The sequence below is a fragment of the Pteronotus mesoamericanus genome, unplaced genomic scaffold (genome assembly GCF_021234165.1).
Source record: "Pteronotus mesoamericanus isolate MK-2021 breed Mesoamerican mustached bat unplaced genomic scaffold, CSHL_Meso_final contig_78, whole genome shotgun sequence".
In the NCBI taxonomy this organism is placed as follows: Eukaryota; Metazoa; Chordata; class Mammalia; order Chiroptera; family Mormoopidae; genus Pteronotus; species Pteronotus mesoamericanus.
In genome coordinates, this window is record NW_026555258.1 from 28,151,639 (window position 1) to 28,168,183 (window position 16,545).

General features: G+C 47.9%; 1 protein-coding gene across 1 annotated transcript in view; it reads left to right on the forward strand.

Annotated features, from left to right (window-relative positions):
• TBC1D2 (TBC1 domain family member 2) overlaps positions 1-16,545 on the forward strand; it is a 43,732-nt gene that overhangs the window by 8,710 nt on the left and 18,477 nt on the right. Inside the window, exons 3-6 of the mRNA XM_054584625.1 lie at positions 890-1,037; positions 6,851-6,984; positions 10,403-10,599; positions 15,915-16,310. Of these exons, the coding sequence (XP_054440600.1) occupies positions 890-1,037; positions 6,851-6,984; positions 10,403-10,599; positions 15,915-16,310 (875 nt within the window). The remainder of the gene's footprint in view (positions 1-889; positions 1,038-6,850; positions 6,985-10,402; positions 10,600-15,914; positions 16,311-16,545) is intronic.

Here is a 16,545-nt window from a genome sequence, read left to right on the forward strand (position 1 = left end):
CAGAACGTTCGGAAAACATAGAAAAGTAGCCATAAGCCTATCACGCAGAGACAGCCAGTGTTAACACTACGTTATGACTTCCCACCTGCCTTTTTAAATGTATTTCCAATCAGATAACAATGCAAAATGCTTTACTTTCATTTTTGGTACTCAGTATTATGACCCATAAAATATCCCTGTGTTATAAAAACCTCTTTATTTACATCTATTTTTGATGAATATATTACTTTTATGTTTATAAAAGTAATCCATGTTATTACAGAAAATTTGGGGGGAAGAAAACAGAAAACTATAGTAAGTGGCCTGCTCACTCCTAATTCCATCATGCAGTCTAACTGCCGTTAAGATTGCGAAGTATTTCTTTGAGACTTTTCCTATACAATGGAGATCATACTATACCCCCACTTTTTTAATCTGGCATTTTCAACCTAATATTATGTCCCCTAATGTTATGTTCTTAAGCATTCTTCCTCAGCATCATTTCAAGTGGTTAAGTAAGTCCATTGTCTGAAGGCGGCATCATTTATTTAACCATTCCCCAGATCTTTACGTTATTTTCAGTTTGAGGCTAAACTATACCAGGATGAACATCTAGGCTCATAAAGCTTTATCTGCATTTCAAACAACTTCTTTAGGATGGATTCTCAGATGTACAAATATTTGCGGTTCCACATACTTTTAAAGGGTTTCTGGGAAGGCTGGTGCAGCAAAATGCATCATTTTACTTGGTGCAGAACATTCAGTGAACCACCTGCCTTTTGGCCACTGTTAGCCTACAAGGAAGGCTAGTTCTCACTGACTCCCACCGCAGCTGAGGCCGTAGCACCCACCTGTCTGGTCTTTCCAGTGCAATGACTCCGTGGGTGACTCCCTTTTCTTTGTTCCCCAGAGCAAGAGGAGGTGGAGCTGGAGGAGTTCCTGTGCCCAGTGAAAACGCCCCCTGGACTCGTGGGTGCAGACGCAGCCTTGCAGCCAGCCCCCGCCATGCCCTTGGCCCTTCAGAATATTTCCCTCAAGCACCTGGGAACTGAAATTCAGTAAGTGCTGGTGGGGGCTGAGGGCTGGCCAAGCCGCAAGCAGCCCCTTCTTCAGAGCTCACTGTGATCTGGGCTGATTCCCAGTAGGGAGATGGGTCTGGGGAGCGGCTAGGGGTTTTATTTTCAATTCATCACGTCATTACTTTAAAATATTATGTTCAGTGTTCTGATTTTAAAAGTAGTGCATGTTCTTTGTAGGAAATCAGAAACATCTCAAAAGGTATGAATTTAACATTATCCATAATCCTGTCACCCAAACAAGCATTCTTAGCCTTTGGTGGATCTCTTTACTCATTTTCTATACACATAACGTGCATAGTTGAGATACTACTGAATGTAATGTGGTGATGGTTTTATGAATGTCTGCCTATGTCAAATGCATTACATTACTCACTTTTAACATGTAATTTATTGTAGTCCATCTTAGCCACTCTTTCATTTAATAATGTACTATACGTAAAATTTCCCATTGGCAGCCTTTGTTTTAAGTAGTTAAGAAGATAGCAATATGGCCTGGGTGTCAGAGTCAAACTACCTGGATTGGTATCTTGGCTCCATCAGTCAGGGGCTGTGGTATCCTTGGCAAGCTGTTTGATTTCTCTGTGCTGCACTTAAATTGTTAGTAAACATAAAATTCAGCAGTGCTTGCCTTGTAAGACTAGTGTAGGGGTTAAATAGCCACATGTAGACTGTTTTAGAACTGTGCTTGGCAGTGGGTAGGTACTTAATAAATACAGGGTGGGCAAAAGTAGGTTTGCAGTTGTTCATTTGAAAAAATAATACAGTAATTAAATAATAGTGCAAGAATAAACTCTGTGTTTCACACACTCACAACTGTAAAGCTACTTTTGCCCCCACCCAGTATTATCTGTTACTATTATTGTTGCTCTACGTGAAGGAATGGAAGCTTCAGGGAATTCAAACTATACTCAGTAGTGACCTTGTTTAGGTACGTCTTTTCTGTAAGGACTTCAGACTGACTAGACCTCTGAGAAAGCAGAAGAGATTGTTCACTGGCCTTGGACTAGAAACCCTTGGCTCTGTGTGACTCAGGCGTAGCATTCCCTGCTCTCAGCCTCAGAGTCTGAATTTGCTTGGGTAACTAGAAGGGCAGTGACGCTGTTCCTAGGATGGAAGCAGGTTCTAGAGGAAAGATGATGAGTGTTCTTTAGGGCCTGGAGGTAGAACTACCCAATAGGCACTGGGTGGAGGAAACTGGAACTCGGAGGAGAGAGATCTGAGCTAGAAAGAGAGACCTGGGGGGTCCGGGGGCATGGCGGATTCCCCCCAGTGTGAATGGACAAGGAGGGCACCCTGCTGAGGATCTTCCCTTGGGAGGGAGCTGGGTGCATTGTGAGCCTGATGGGAGATTTGAGGGGACTGAGAAGTCCAGCCATCCCGCTAGTACACACTGTAACTGTATCCAGGGTGGTCTCACCAAGATTAAGCCAGGTTTCTTGCCTGAGGAAGACCACAAACACCAGAAGTGGAACAGAGAGCATGCAGAGACCAAGAAAGGAAGAAAGTTCCCGGGTCAGTCAGTTATATCCCTCCCGACACTGCAATAACCAACAGAAAACGCAGGGCAGTATTGCTGGTGTCCGGGGAGAGCCCAGTAAGGTCAGGGTTGCCCTGGTTTCTGGTACCCCCTTGCCATGGCCGGTCTTAGAGCCTCCAGTTGGGTCTGCCATGAACCCAGGTCATAGTCTGGGGAAGGGAGTAAGGGAGCTTCCAGAGCACTGTACTAGGAGCTTTATACTCTCATTGAGGCATCTGGACAACCCTGTGAAGTAGTATTGTAACAGTTAAGTTCTCAGCCTGTGAAATCAGATGTCCAGGTCTGATGCTCAGTCCTACCACTTACCAGCTCTGTGTCTTTGGTTACTTACTCTTTCTGAACCTCAGTACTCCTCTCTGTACAGTGGAGGTAATAATAGTACTTACTCCACTGGGCTGCTGTGAGGATTAAATGCATTGAATGCATGTGTGTGAAGCTTAAATGGGTTGTATTGCTAGTGTTCAGCTTAGAGCCTGGTCCATGAAGGGCCTCATTGTTTGTTGTGAATATGCTCCTCATCCCCACTGCAAATGAGGGAACCCAGGCTCAGAGAGGATAAAGGGCCTGCCTACCGTTTTCTTTCCAGAAGAAGCCCTTATGACCACTACCTTCATACTGACCAGGCCTTTTGGACCTGGAGCTAAACCTACCCAGAAAATGATCTATGAACTGCTCCAACCCAAGTCAATAAAATTATGAAATGGAGATGCCTCTTCCAAGTGAAATAGTTTGGCTGAGTAGTAGCCACCTCTGATCTGTGGCTATAGCCAGTGAGCTCCCCATCTGCTGAGGAGATGTGGGGGGAAGCTTAGAAGGCCCTTTACTGTCCTGGGGTTGGGCTTCTATGCCTCCCACACCCCAGGGATGATGCTTGTGAGCTCCTGGACATGGTGGGGAGGCTGCAGTTCCTGGGCAAGGGGAAGTGTGGGCGGCAATGATGGTCACCCCACGCAGGCAGTTCCTCCAATGTAGGGATGTGTCCCTGGGTCCTCTCCAAGTCATGTGGCTTGTGGTTTGTGAGGTACATTGTAATGGGGCTCAGCACAGGCCCCAGCACAAAGTGATACTCAGTAAATAGTGCCCTTCATGACCTTCATCATTCTTTTCAATCTGACTACCACCCTTCATTTTTAGATGGGGCGCATAAGAACCGGAAAGGGGAAGTGACTAGCCCAAGGAGTCAGGGGCTCCTTAAAATAGGACGTTAATAATAACAGAGTAAAAGTAGTCAGAGATCACATAAGTGTTGAGAGGGCTGAGTTCTAACTTTTCTTCTCTCCGTGATTTAACCAATTAATTTTTCCCTCCATCATTAAGCTGTACTCTTCATTAAAGTACAATCTCATTCTCTTCTTTAGTTGGACCCAACCATACCAAAAAAGTGGGTTTTCTTTTAAAGATGTTTTAAATTAAATAATGATTCTTTGAAAAAAATCAGCAAAATTGACAAGCCTTGAACTAGACAGACCAAGAAAAGGCGTAAGACTCAATTAACTAAAGTCAAGTACAAAAGAGGGGACAATGTGACCAACCTTATGGAAATAGTAAGGATTATAAGGGCATACCTTATAATCAGTTGAACAGTTATATGCCAACATATTAGATAACTTAGATGAAATACACAAATTCCTGGAAAGACACAAATTACTAAAACTGACTCAAGAAGAAATAGGAGGTCTGAGTAGACCTATATAACAAGAGGTTGAATTAGTAATCAAAAAACTACTCACAAAAATAAACAAAACAAAACAACACCTAGATCAGATGACTTCACTGGTGAACTCTACCAAACATTTAAAGAATAATGAATACCAATTCTTCACAAACTTTTCCCTTCAAAAAGGAGAGAACACTTCCCAATTCATTCTCTAAGGCCAGTCCTACCCTGATTACCCGGAGCCTTCTCCTAGAATTTCCTTTTGTTAATTTTCATGGCAGGCATGTTTTTTCTAAGCCAACTCTTCACAAAGGGTATGGATTTTCAGGAGTTCCAGCTTTATGTAAAATCTCAATTTCAGTTCTACACTTTGTATGAGTTTTAACCTTGTTTTCTTTTCTTGCTTGCAACCAAGACCTTGGGTTTTCAGTATCAATAGTTGGTCCCTGGTCTTACACACACACACACACACACACACACACACACACAATTTTAACTATGTGTGGTGATGGATGTTAACTAGACTTATTGTGGTGATCACACACATACACACACACACACACACACACACAGAAAATGTTGTATACCTGAAACAAATATAATGTTATTTGTCAATGATAATCACAATGTAAAAAAAAGCAAAGAACAGACATACTGTACATCCTAGTCAACTCTCATGACAATAATACTGCGAACAAACACTTCAAAATTCAATGTCATATAGTAAGCATTTATTTTGTACCCATCTGGGTTCAGCAGATAAAGGCTAGGTTCACTTGGTTGTGACTCTAAGCAATTGGTAAGATCTAGTTCTAGTCCACATATTTCTCATTTTCTCCAACTGGCAGCTACCTGAGGCAAGTTCCTCAAGCCTATGTTTATATCACATCTGCTAACATTCCCTTTGGCCAAAGCAAGTCACATGGCCACACCCAAAGTCAAGAGGGGGCGGGGAGGTACTCTGCTTCCCTGGAGATGGAGGGAGAGGAGTGAATACTGGCATACCTTGTTTTGTTACACTTCCCAGATACTGTGTTTTTTTAGCATTTAAGTTCTGTGGTAACCCTGCATTGAGAAAGTCAATCAGTACCAAATTTTCAGCAGGCTTGGCATTTTTTAGCAATAAGATTTTTTTTTTAAATAAGGTTTCTCCATGGTATGCCTGTATTTGCTGAACAGTAGTCTACACATTCATCTCCCTCTTGTGTTTCCCCTTGAATTTCACCTCCTTTTTCAGATTTAGTCCCTAGGGACTTCTCTTCCTTTTCTGGGAACTCAGCTAAATATTTATGAAGTATGTTTTGTATTTATCTAGCATTCAGGTGTTTTGGAATGAGGGTTTTTCGTAGTAATTTGCCCCCCATAATGCTGGAAGTACACTTTGCATGTTAGTGTGATATAGCAAAGCCAAGATTCCACCACAGACCTACGGACTTTCCCATCCTCTTTTGACCATGCTATTGCTGCCCTTAAATCAATGACTTCCTAGTGTAGTGGTTTCTATCACAGTGTTCACACATATATATTTCCCAAAGTATTAACCCCCTCTAACTGTACATTCTTATGTTTTCCATTTTGTTTTTTAAATGTCGATCATGATACTAAATTGATTTTATAATCTCCCGATGGTTTATTAACTTGTAGTTTGAAAGACACTGACCCACTGAGCTCCTTTAATCATTTTCTCTTCCTTGGTATTAATTTTGGAATATGTCTACTTTTCTATCTTTGCAAAGGGAAAATAAACTCAACTAAACTGTCTTTTCATCTGACTCATTATGCATTCCTCTGTGGTCCCTGGTCCTAGGCCAGCCTTTGGTTCTACCTAGTTGCTCCCTGCAAACCAAACATGTATTATTGAGCTCGCAGTCTGGGCACATGCAGCCCCAGTGCCAGGTGCCAGCAGGCATGTGCCAGGTGCCAGGGGCCTTTTCTTGTGAAGAAAAGGCATCTTCATTATTCAGCCTAGACAAGTGCAAGGCACAGGGTGACCCATTCATCAAGTACAGTGAGCTCCTTTGAGGCTCCAAGGTGGTGACCAGTGAAGGCTTCCGAGAGAACGGATCAGAGCAGGGAAAGAACGCGGGAGGAGAAGGGTGCCTGGAGATGTTCGGGACTTCTCAGCAGAAGTAGGGAGCCAGTGATGGCTTCTGAGCCGGGTGGTTATAAGACCAGATGAAGATTTTAGGAAAGTTAGTTTGGCAAGTCCATTCAAAATTCATTTAGCACATATGTAGAATGTATTTCAGGCACTGTTCTAGGCATTCAGAATACTTCGGTGAACGAAACAGACAGGCTCCCTGCCTTCATGGAGCTTATACTCCAGCAGTGGGGTTGGGACAGGGCAGTGAAGCTTATATTGTTCATAAGCAATATTATGGAAGGTGATTAAGTACAATGAAATAATGGAAAAGAGAGGGGTGAGGGGGATTAGGAGTGGCTCGGGTGGGGTGCATCGTGGAGGGCACTTGGGGTCTAGCAGACTTGATCAGGCCATGGTTGGGGGTAGGGACGCGGCTGAGCTCCAGCAGTGACAGTGGGGAGGAGAGGCACAGAATGGCAGGGCTCTCAGCCGCGCACTCCTCTGCTTGCCTTCAGAAACACGGTGTACAACATCCGGGGCAACAGGCAGGCCCAAGGAACGGGCCACGGATCTCCAGGGGATGATTCGCCGCAGAGCCGGGAGCCTCAGAAGGAGGAGCAGCCCCCAGTGCCTGACCCCAGCGCCCCAGGTGAGCCTCTGCCCCAGTCCGAGCTGCCTTCAGAGACCAAGGGTGCTTTTGTATGTCAACCGCGGACTCTCCGGGTCATTGCTCCCGGGTTTACGGGTCTAGTAGCAATGATTTATGATTGTTGTTGTTGTGACATATACATAACATAAAACTTAACCACTTTTAGGTGTATAGTTCAGTGGCATTAAGTACATTCACATTCTTCTGCAGACATCACCACCGTCCACCTCCGGAACTCTTCCTCTTCCCCACCTGAAACCCTTAGCCTTGGTTCTTGAAGTAATAAAGGGAAATCTCACTCACTTTCTTACTTCTTTTTTTAATTTATAAGGAAAGGATATAAAAGTTCCCTTCTGGGGTGATTAAAATCAGTCAACTCTGCCTGAAGAAGCAGAGCCGATGGCCTTTAGGTGTCCCCCCAGCTACGGCAGCACGTAATTATTTCTTTCCCAAAATGTGAGTGACCCACACCACTGGGAGGAGGGTGGCTTCCTTGAAAGTAGATGCCCGTAGGACATACTTTAACTTAGAAGTGTTGGGAGAAAACTGGCTGAGGCAGCATCGTGGGGGTCTTCTTATAGCAGAGAGGACCCCCGGGCTGTACAGAAGTGACTCGAGAAAAAGCGTCCCTTTGGAGCAGTGCCTGGTGAGACCCCACAGATCACAAAAACAGCTCAGGAGAAGATCAACACTGTATTGAGTCAATAATAATGGTGAAATTAGCACTTCCATATAGCAGTTACTGGCTTTGTGCCAGGGCTACTCTAAGCACTTCAAGGGGTGGTAACAGTTGTACTAGGATATATATAATTCACATACCATACAATTCACTCATTTGAAATATACAGTTTAGTGGCTTTCAGTATATTCACAGAGATACAATACAACCGTCACCATAATCAATTCCAGAACATTTGTGAATACCCCCTCCCCCCAAAAACCCCATATATCCCTCAGCCATCAGTCCCAATCTCTACCTCCCTCCAACTCTAGGCAACCACTAACCTTCTTTCTGTCTCTGCACATTTGCCTATTCTGGATAGTTTATATAATTGGAATCATACAACATGTAGTCCTTTCAGACTGGCTTATTTCACCTCGAACCTTTGCAAGTTTCAACCATGAGCAACAAGCGCTTTACCTGCACTAACCTGTTTAACTCTTACAACAACCTGAGCGGTAGATACTGTTGTTCTCATTTAGTAAGTGAAGGAGCTGAGGACAGGAAAGTAGAGGGACTGGCTCTTGGTTGCACAGCCAGGGGCAGAGCTGGGATTCAGCCTGGGCCTTCCGGCCCCATAGTGTGGCCTGAAGCCTCGTTTTCTAAATCAGTGATTTTTAGGACCACGTCTTTATTTCCCTGAAACCTAGATGCCACACAAAATCTGATACACAAAGCACATAAAAGCCGAGTTGAGTCGGGTGGGAGTCTGGGCTCCCCTTGGTCCCTCACCCTCAGCCCCTCTGAGTCATCACTCCCCCGAAATCCTAGGGCACTGGTTGAGAAACGCAGTCTTAGGTCTCGCTTTCTCCAACTGTAAAATGAGCACAGCGACCCCTACCCAGCCCGCCTGCCGGGCTGGTGGGCCGGAGCGCTTCAGAGGTCAGCAGGGCAACAGGTCTGAGCCGCCTGGAGTCCGACTGTCCTACAGTCCTTGGCGGGAAAGACAAAGGCACTGCATTCCTCGGAGCTCTGCGAGCTGCTTTGTTCTGGGCTCCACTGGATCCCTTTCAGGTCTGGAACAAGTCCATTCTGTTCTTCTACCCAGCAAGTTCAAGGAGTTTCCGGTCCTGTCACCTACTAAAGTAGTTCTTTTTTTTTTTTTTTTAAATTATTTTTAGAAAGAGGAGAAGGGAGGGAGAAAGAGGAACATCTATGTCAGAGAGTTATCGATTGGTTGCCTCTTGTATGTGCCCTGACCAGAGACCGAGCTCGCAACTCAGGCACGTGCCCTGACCGGGAATTGAACCAGCGACCTTTCGCTTTGCGGAATGATGCCCGGCAAAGTGAGCCACGCCAGTTAAGGCAGTTCTTTATCTGTTCAAGACTGTTTGGCTGGCACTCAGCCTGGTCCCCAGAAGAAAGATGCTGAGTCACTCAGCTTGTTTTCCAAAAGCCTACCTGTCCCCTCCCCTGGGATCCCATTTCCACATCCTTATTTTTAACACCTTAGTCTGGGGATAACTTATTAAAATACATATCTGGGGAAGGTAAGTGAGTAATTAGGATTAGGAAATTTAGATAAGATCCTTCCGAGGAGCTAAGGGCAGGCAGCAGGTATGGCTCTGAGCATCTCAGCAGCCACAGCAAAGAGGGAGATGCAAGCGGTTACATTATTTCCGGTGTGCATTAAGCTAAACACGTATTTTCTTGGAAGAAGAAAGCCTTTTCTGACACTGAGGGCTGAGGAGAAACTCTGTTTATTTCGTCCAGCCCTGGACAAGCTGCATCAGCATGATGTATATGTACCATGTAAACACAGTTCTCAAGGTCCCTTAACCATATAATCAGGTCATTAAATGTTCCTGGTTGCAGACCGATGGCAGAGCCCTAAAGCAAAGACTGGGGACACAGGGCAGGACAAGGTGGCCTGAGTGAGTAACTCTCTGACATTGGATTTGATTTAAGAATAAAGTTTAGCACTGGTCGGCACATGTTTTCTGTAAAGAACCAAAGAGTAAATATATGAGGCCTTGTGGGCCATGTGGTCTCTGTTGAAGTCCTTAGTTCTGCCCTTGTGGAGTGGAACCCGCGCAGACAGTGCCCACATGAACAGGTGTGACTATGTCCCAATAAAACTTCATTTCTGGGAGCAGGCTGTGGGCTAGATCTGGCCTCTGGGCCACTGGTGCCTGACTCTGGCTCTAGAAGAAACACTAAAAGGACTCTGCAGCCTTGAGGCAATCGTCTGTGGGACATGGTCCTAACTTAGCTTATAGTAAGCATCAAATAGGAGCTTGAGCTACTCCCTGGGGCAGGGTGCAGAGTGCAGATGTAGCCCATGTTCCTATCAAGAGACAGGTCTTTGCACTTTGAAAATTGCTCAGAGGATAGAGGTGGCATCCTGACGAAAGAAACAAGACATTCATCAGGGCCTATGACTGAGGGGCTGATCACCTGGCAAACACATCCAGTGCAAGCTGGGGTGCAGGAGGTGGGGGCAGGCAGAGTTCAGAGGATGGACTGAATGACCTGGCCAGCACAGTGTAAATAATGTTTATTTTGTCCAGCCCTGTACCAGCTGCACCAGCATCACCTAGGCGCGGTTGAGAAATGCAAGTTCTCAAGCCTCACCCCAGGCCTATTGCTCGAAGAGCTTAGGGAGCAGGGGCCTGCAATCTGCACTTTACCAAGCCTCTGCAGCAAGTCAAGTTTGAGAACTGCCACGTTCAGGACCTGTATTTCTCCTCTTATCAGGGAAAGATCCAGCGGATTCTCTGAAGCCTACACCCAAGTCCTCTCTGACTGCTAATCTCATTCAGAAAGCCAAGCGCCAGAACAACACCTTCCCGCTCTTCGCTGAAGGACTCACACGGAACCGCACTGCCCAGGAGAAAGCCTTGGCCTTGGAGCAGCAGGTTCTGATGCTTACCAAGGAGTTAAAGTCTCAGAAGGTGAGCTCTGGCCCCAGAGATGCCCTGGCTCCAGGAGACCCCTCTGGGGACACACCAGTCTGCGGTCCTTAACAGCCAAACTGTGGGTGGCTGAAAATGCTGTGCTTTTGATTACTCAGGGACATACTGTCACTCAAACTAGGTGACAGAAAGCCTCCAAGGGCCGGTGTCTGGGACTTACTTTAATAATTGCCTCTCAGACTCCTCCTAAAGGACTATGTCTGGTCTGACCCCACACCCAGTGAGGGACAATATTTGGAAGAGGGTGATCTGGATGCAGCGTTCTGGGAGGGGCCCTCGAAGGAACCGAGGTGGGGCGGGGGATCTTTGGCCTGGCAGCTGGTAACTGGGCCCAGGTTTCTGAAGGTCCATCACAGGACAGAGAAAGCAGGCAGTTCTCACGGCCCTGGGGCTGAGTCAGGCCCAAGAGGGGACAATAACAGAGAGGAAGATTTGGGCTTAATAGAGAGAGAAGTTAATTTTAGCTGTTAAAAAAAAAAAAAGAAAGTTACATGGTCATTGTAGAAAACAGGTCACGCTCATACACAGACATGAAAGCCATTAAAAATCCTACAACCCAAAAGTACATCATGTTCACATCCAAGGACTCCTCAGGAAGCAGCAAAGGTCATGTGGCAGGAAGGCGAAGGTGGTTTGCAGCGTTGGACAGTGGGCCTAGAGCAGCTGCCTGATCCCTGGACCAGTACAGCTTAAATCCCATACCCAGGCCACCTGGACAGGGAAAGAAATCTGGAACATCCTTTCCCTGTATCTTCCCCTTCCTTCTAGGAAATAGAGGCAGCCTCCCTTGACTTGGCCTTTCCTTCTAAGGCATTGTGAGCTGGCATATGGAGTAGAGGGGCCCCAGGAGACCAGGCTGTCATGTAGGGTCGCCCCTGACAGTGCTGCAGCTCTGGAGGGCACCCCATTCCTCACTAAATGAAGGCAAGGTCAAGGAGATGAGTAAGGGCCACTCAGGCTGTTGGCAACTTCCCAACAGTCAGAGTCAGAATGTGAAGAGGAAGTTGTAAAAGCGTTAAAGAATCTGGACTGTCTGACTGGTTCACTTTCCAGCAAGCCTCAGCTCTCTCTTCAAACAGGTCTTGTGGTTTAGCTTTTGACCTGCAATGAGAGTGGATTTGCATGCTCTCTGACCCATCTCACAATTGCGCTCCGGTCTAGTGGGTAATTCAGAGCACAGGCCTTTAGACCAGCTGGTGCAGACCCCAGTTCTAGCCCTGAGCAAGCTTCTTAACCTCTACAGCCTCAGTTTCCTCCTCTGTGAATGGAGTTATAACCATGTTTCCTGGAGAGGCCTGTGTCCAGATTCATAAAACCTGCTTGCCTGGCACATAGCAGCCGCCCAGCAGATTCGGACTTTGATTATTTGGCTATTGCTGGTATTCCTTGCCCTTCTTGTTGCTTCCTCCCTGCCTTAGAAGGAATGATGCACCCACTTAGGGGCTCTGAGAAGAATGCTCTTGAGGAGTTCTGGAAGCACATGTGAGCCCATGCGGGCCCCCAGGAAATACGCGCTTGTGGGGCAGAGCAATGATGGATGGAGGTCACGTCCTCATTCTCTGTGAGGAAGGTGGTGCCCCAGCCCTCTCAACTCTGAGGTTTCACTTGCAGCCCAGATACCAAAACCAAAGAGGGGAAGGAGGAAGGGAAACCAGCTCTTAGCCCAGAGTGGGCAGAGGAGGCTGGCCACCACCTCGGAATGCCGAGCCCTGGGTACTCGGAAACCCTGGTCAGAGAGCAGCTCTCCACCTGACCCTCCGACTCCGGCTCCTCCGCTGCGGAAACAGCCCCCGGACTTCCTGGGCCCACACCTCCAAGGCGCCCTTCCCGTGGCGCTTCAGTGAGAAGGCGCCATCTTTCTACCAGAGGCTGCAGGAGGACATGGAGCGGGAGGCCTTGTTCTGGCTCACACAGCCAGGTGGCCATTGCCAATAGCTTTAGTGATCCTTTAAGAATTTGTATCTCAAACTCTGTTGGATGCCATGGAGGGCCCTGGTCTTCTCTCCAGGTTCAGGTCTCTCATCGCAGGCTGCCTCCTCCATGGTGTTGTGGTACCCGGCCCAGGATCAGACACCCCTGCTCTTCAGAGAAAATGGCACGAACTCTCTGTGCCTCCCTGGTGTCATGTTAAACCACAGGGCGACTCTGATACCCATTAAGGCCTTCTTTATCCCAGGCCCTATGCTGCTGGCCCCACAAGAGACGTGGACTCCCGGAGACAGTAGCAGATGGCTGCTTGGCCCGGGGACTCAGGCTCTCGGAGTTGACAACTGCACCACCCTGAGGGCTGTCTGCTCTGGCAGATGGAAGGCTGTTGTTTGTGGGGACGTTCACCATCTGTTGGCTGCTAGGAATGAGGGACTTCTCCCGGGCCCTGCTTGGGGCCCTCTGGGGCCAGCGTAGTTCACTCAGGATTACTTGGTGAAGACATGTAATTTGTTTAAGAAACTCAGTGGGGCGAAGTGCAGCCTATTATTTCCCTAGGACCCAAGCCAGAAAGTTCAGTGTACGCTCCTGCCACACACAATACGGAGACTTCAGAGTGCGCGCCATGTGACGTGGCTTCTTTTATATTATTTTTTACAGCACAAAAGCTGCTTCAAAATGGCATGTATCATGTTTCCATTTTTGTTTTCATTTCTAAAAGGTATATATATGCATTTTTGTGATTGGCTTATTTCACATAGCATAATGCCCCCAATATTCATCTATGTGTAGTATGTGGCAGGATTTCCTTTATTTGTAAGGCTGAGTAATATTCCCCTATGAGTGTGTGCATGCATGCATGCCATATTTTACCTGTTTACCGTCAATAGACACTGGGTTGTTTACACCTCTTGGGTATTGTGAATAATGCTGCTATGAACATGGGTTATTTCTATTTTTAAAGAAATTCAAAGAAACATTTCAATGTAAAATCCATGAACTATGCCTCACGGAGAAGTGAGGGATCCTGGATTAGGAGTTGGGAGCACTCTGTTATGGCCTGTTTTTCCGCTCATGGGTCTCTACCAGCTCCCTCTAGTCGTCGTCTTCCTCCTTTCTTGGACTTCAGTCTCCCCCTGTGATAGCAACGTGGCTGGGCCAGGTCTCCCAGGGCCTTCCAGCCTCTAGGTTTTCTGAATCCATGATCCATTCCCACTCCATTTTTAAGCTTCTTGCTCTGGCTCCATGCCCTCCACCCTCACCCTTTCCTTTCTCCCTGCCTCACTGAGTGGGAGGAGAGCCTTCTGGACTTGTGCCTTGGTCTCGGATTTTGAGATGTGGGGAAGGGGGAGACAGCCGGATGTAATGAAATGGGCTTCAGAGTTGACTCTCCCAAAGTTGGGGAGGAAATACCTACACAATTCTGAGCCTCAGGCAAGTCTGAACATGGGCGGCTGGTGGTTATTGCACCAGGCAGTTAGCAAGATGATCTCCAAATCTCAGCTGACCCAGAAAATGGTCTGGGTTTATCCTGATACCTCGGAGCCACGTCAACGCTAATCTCTCCGAGCAGGGCCCTGGGAACGGGTTTCTTCACCGTTTGGTATACACTCCCCCTCCCCCAGCTCCTGCAATGCCAGAGGTCTCCCACAGCTCCTCACCCGCTCTTTCATTCCCCTGGGGCTTTGCCTGAGCTGTTGGTTCAGTGGTCTGGAAAGCCAGCCCAGCTCTCATCTCCTGCCTGCTGCTTGGCCAGCTCTGGCCCTCCTTATTCTTCAGTTAAACTGATCTGCTTGTCTGTAGGAGGTGCTGATCTCCCCGCCCTGCCACCCCAGGCAGAGGTCATTGCCGTCTGCCCTGGGCCCCCACAAACACCCTTGCTTCCCTCTGTTGAAGGAAGTCACTCTATTACAGCGGCTCATCTTCACTCTCACCAGCCTTTGTGGTTTTTGAAGGTGGGAACTACAGCCAGTCCCTCCCTGGGCGCCAGCCGCTGGCCCAGGGCTTGGCACTGAGTGGATGCTTGATAAAGGCTGGATGGAAGGGAGAAGCAGAGAAGGAATAGCACCGAGGTTTCAGGAGACGTGCGCTAATGTGGCTTTGTCAGTAACTCTTCATATAGTGTTATGATATGGAGCTGTTCTCCTCCAAACAGAATTGTTCTTAGCAAATAACCCTATCCCAGCTGATCCATTTATTTAAATGCTTTGGCATAGATACAGTTACTGTGTTTCCAGGAAACTGTGTTTTTCTAGATGAAGCTGGAATGGGGCACAGCAAGAGCCTAAAGACCCTCCCTGTGAGATTCGTGAGGCTCGAGGCAGTTAGTATGGGGCTGGTGGCTAGGCTGCCTCGCTTCTGATAATCTGATCCTGGCCCTGAATGAATCCACGCCCCTGCTTTGGGGCAAGACAGGTCCTGGGGAGGTTGGCACCTCAAAGATATTGGGGGCCAAGCAGATCTTGAGTTTCCATGTGAATGAATCACATGCTCCACCAAGGTGCCTTGCAGGCATTGCTTGGTGGGGAGGGAGCTGGGCACGAATGGATTGGCTGAGGATCTCTGTGTGTGGCTTAGCTTAAGGATTGACAATGTCCTTCCTCTGTTGCTGCCTCAGCTCGATTGGTAGTGACTGCCTAGGTGCTAAATTCAGAAGGATTCTGAAGCCTCCACCAGGCCTCAGAAGGAAGAATTATTGAGGTCAATTAGTAATGCCTGCCACAGGGGAGGCGGGAGAGCAGTGTGCATGTGCCACAGCACCTCTGCTGTCCTTGCTGACTGAGCACAGGCTTTGGAGTCCGGGAGATTTGGGATTAGATTCTACTCTAGTCTGTTGGGCCTCAGTTTGTTCTTCTCTGAAACAGGCAGGTATTACTCAGGGTACAACCTCTAAGTATTTGTGGCCTGAAGCAATATGGAAGTTTATTTCTCACATTCTCGTGGAAGAGTCCAGCAGTTCTGAGCTGGTGAGGCAACTCTGCCATCCTCAACATGCAGCTGTGAGCCCAGTGTGACTGCTGCAGTTCTCGCCTTTTCCCAGCCAGAAGGTCCACTGGACCAGGGGAGCATGTGTGGAGTGGTTTCAAAGGTATGACCCAGAAGCTGGCCACGCCATTTCTTGCATGCGGTGCAGTCGTCACTTGGCCACATCCAGCTGTAAGCTTAGCTGGAAAATGTAGCCTTGAGCTGGGGAACCAGGTGTCAAGCTAAGACTCTTGAAAAGAAAAAGAGAAAATGGGTGCTGCGATGAGACAGCATAGAGGGCGATGCCGGCCACCTCTCCGGGCAGTAGGAGAACTGGTGAGAGCACACGCCTCACCTCTGGCACCTTCCCCGAGCTCATAAGATGCTTCCGTTTCTCCATGCAGGAGCTGGTGAGGATCCTGCACAAGGCGCTGGGGGCCGCCCAGCAGGAGAAGAGAGCGACCAGTGCGTACCTGGCAGCAGCCGAGGACAAGGACCGGCTGGAGCTGGTGCGGCATAAAGTGCGGCAGATTGCGGAGCTGGGCCGGCGGGTGGAGGCCCTGGAGCAGGAGCGGGACAGCCTGGCGCAGACAGCGAGCCTGCGGGAGCAGCAGGTGCAGGAGCTGCAGCAGCACGTGCAGCTGCTCATGGACAAGAACCAGGCCAAACAGCAGGTCATCTGCAAGCTGTCTGAGAAGGTCACGCAGGACTTCATGCATCCCCCTAACAAGACTCTCGTGCCCCCAGATGCTGCCACCAGAGACTTTCTGAGCCAACAGGAGAAGATGGAGCACCTGAAGGTAGGGGCCCCTCCCTCCAGGCCCAGGGCCCCTGGGGAGGGCCCTGCTCTCCACCCTAAGGATTTTCAAGATATAACAGGGATAACCCTTAATACTGGGATGCTCATCTTTGAAATAGATGTTAGTGGAAATATTGCTACTACTGCCTCACTTTTCATAACTAGAAGGCCCAGTGCAGTTTGACCTTTTTATGGTGTCCTTGGCTGAAAAGGGAAGGCGTCTCTAACTTATCAAA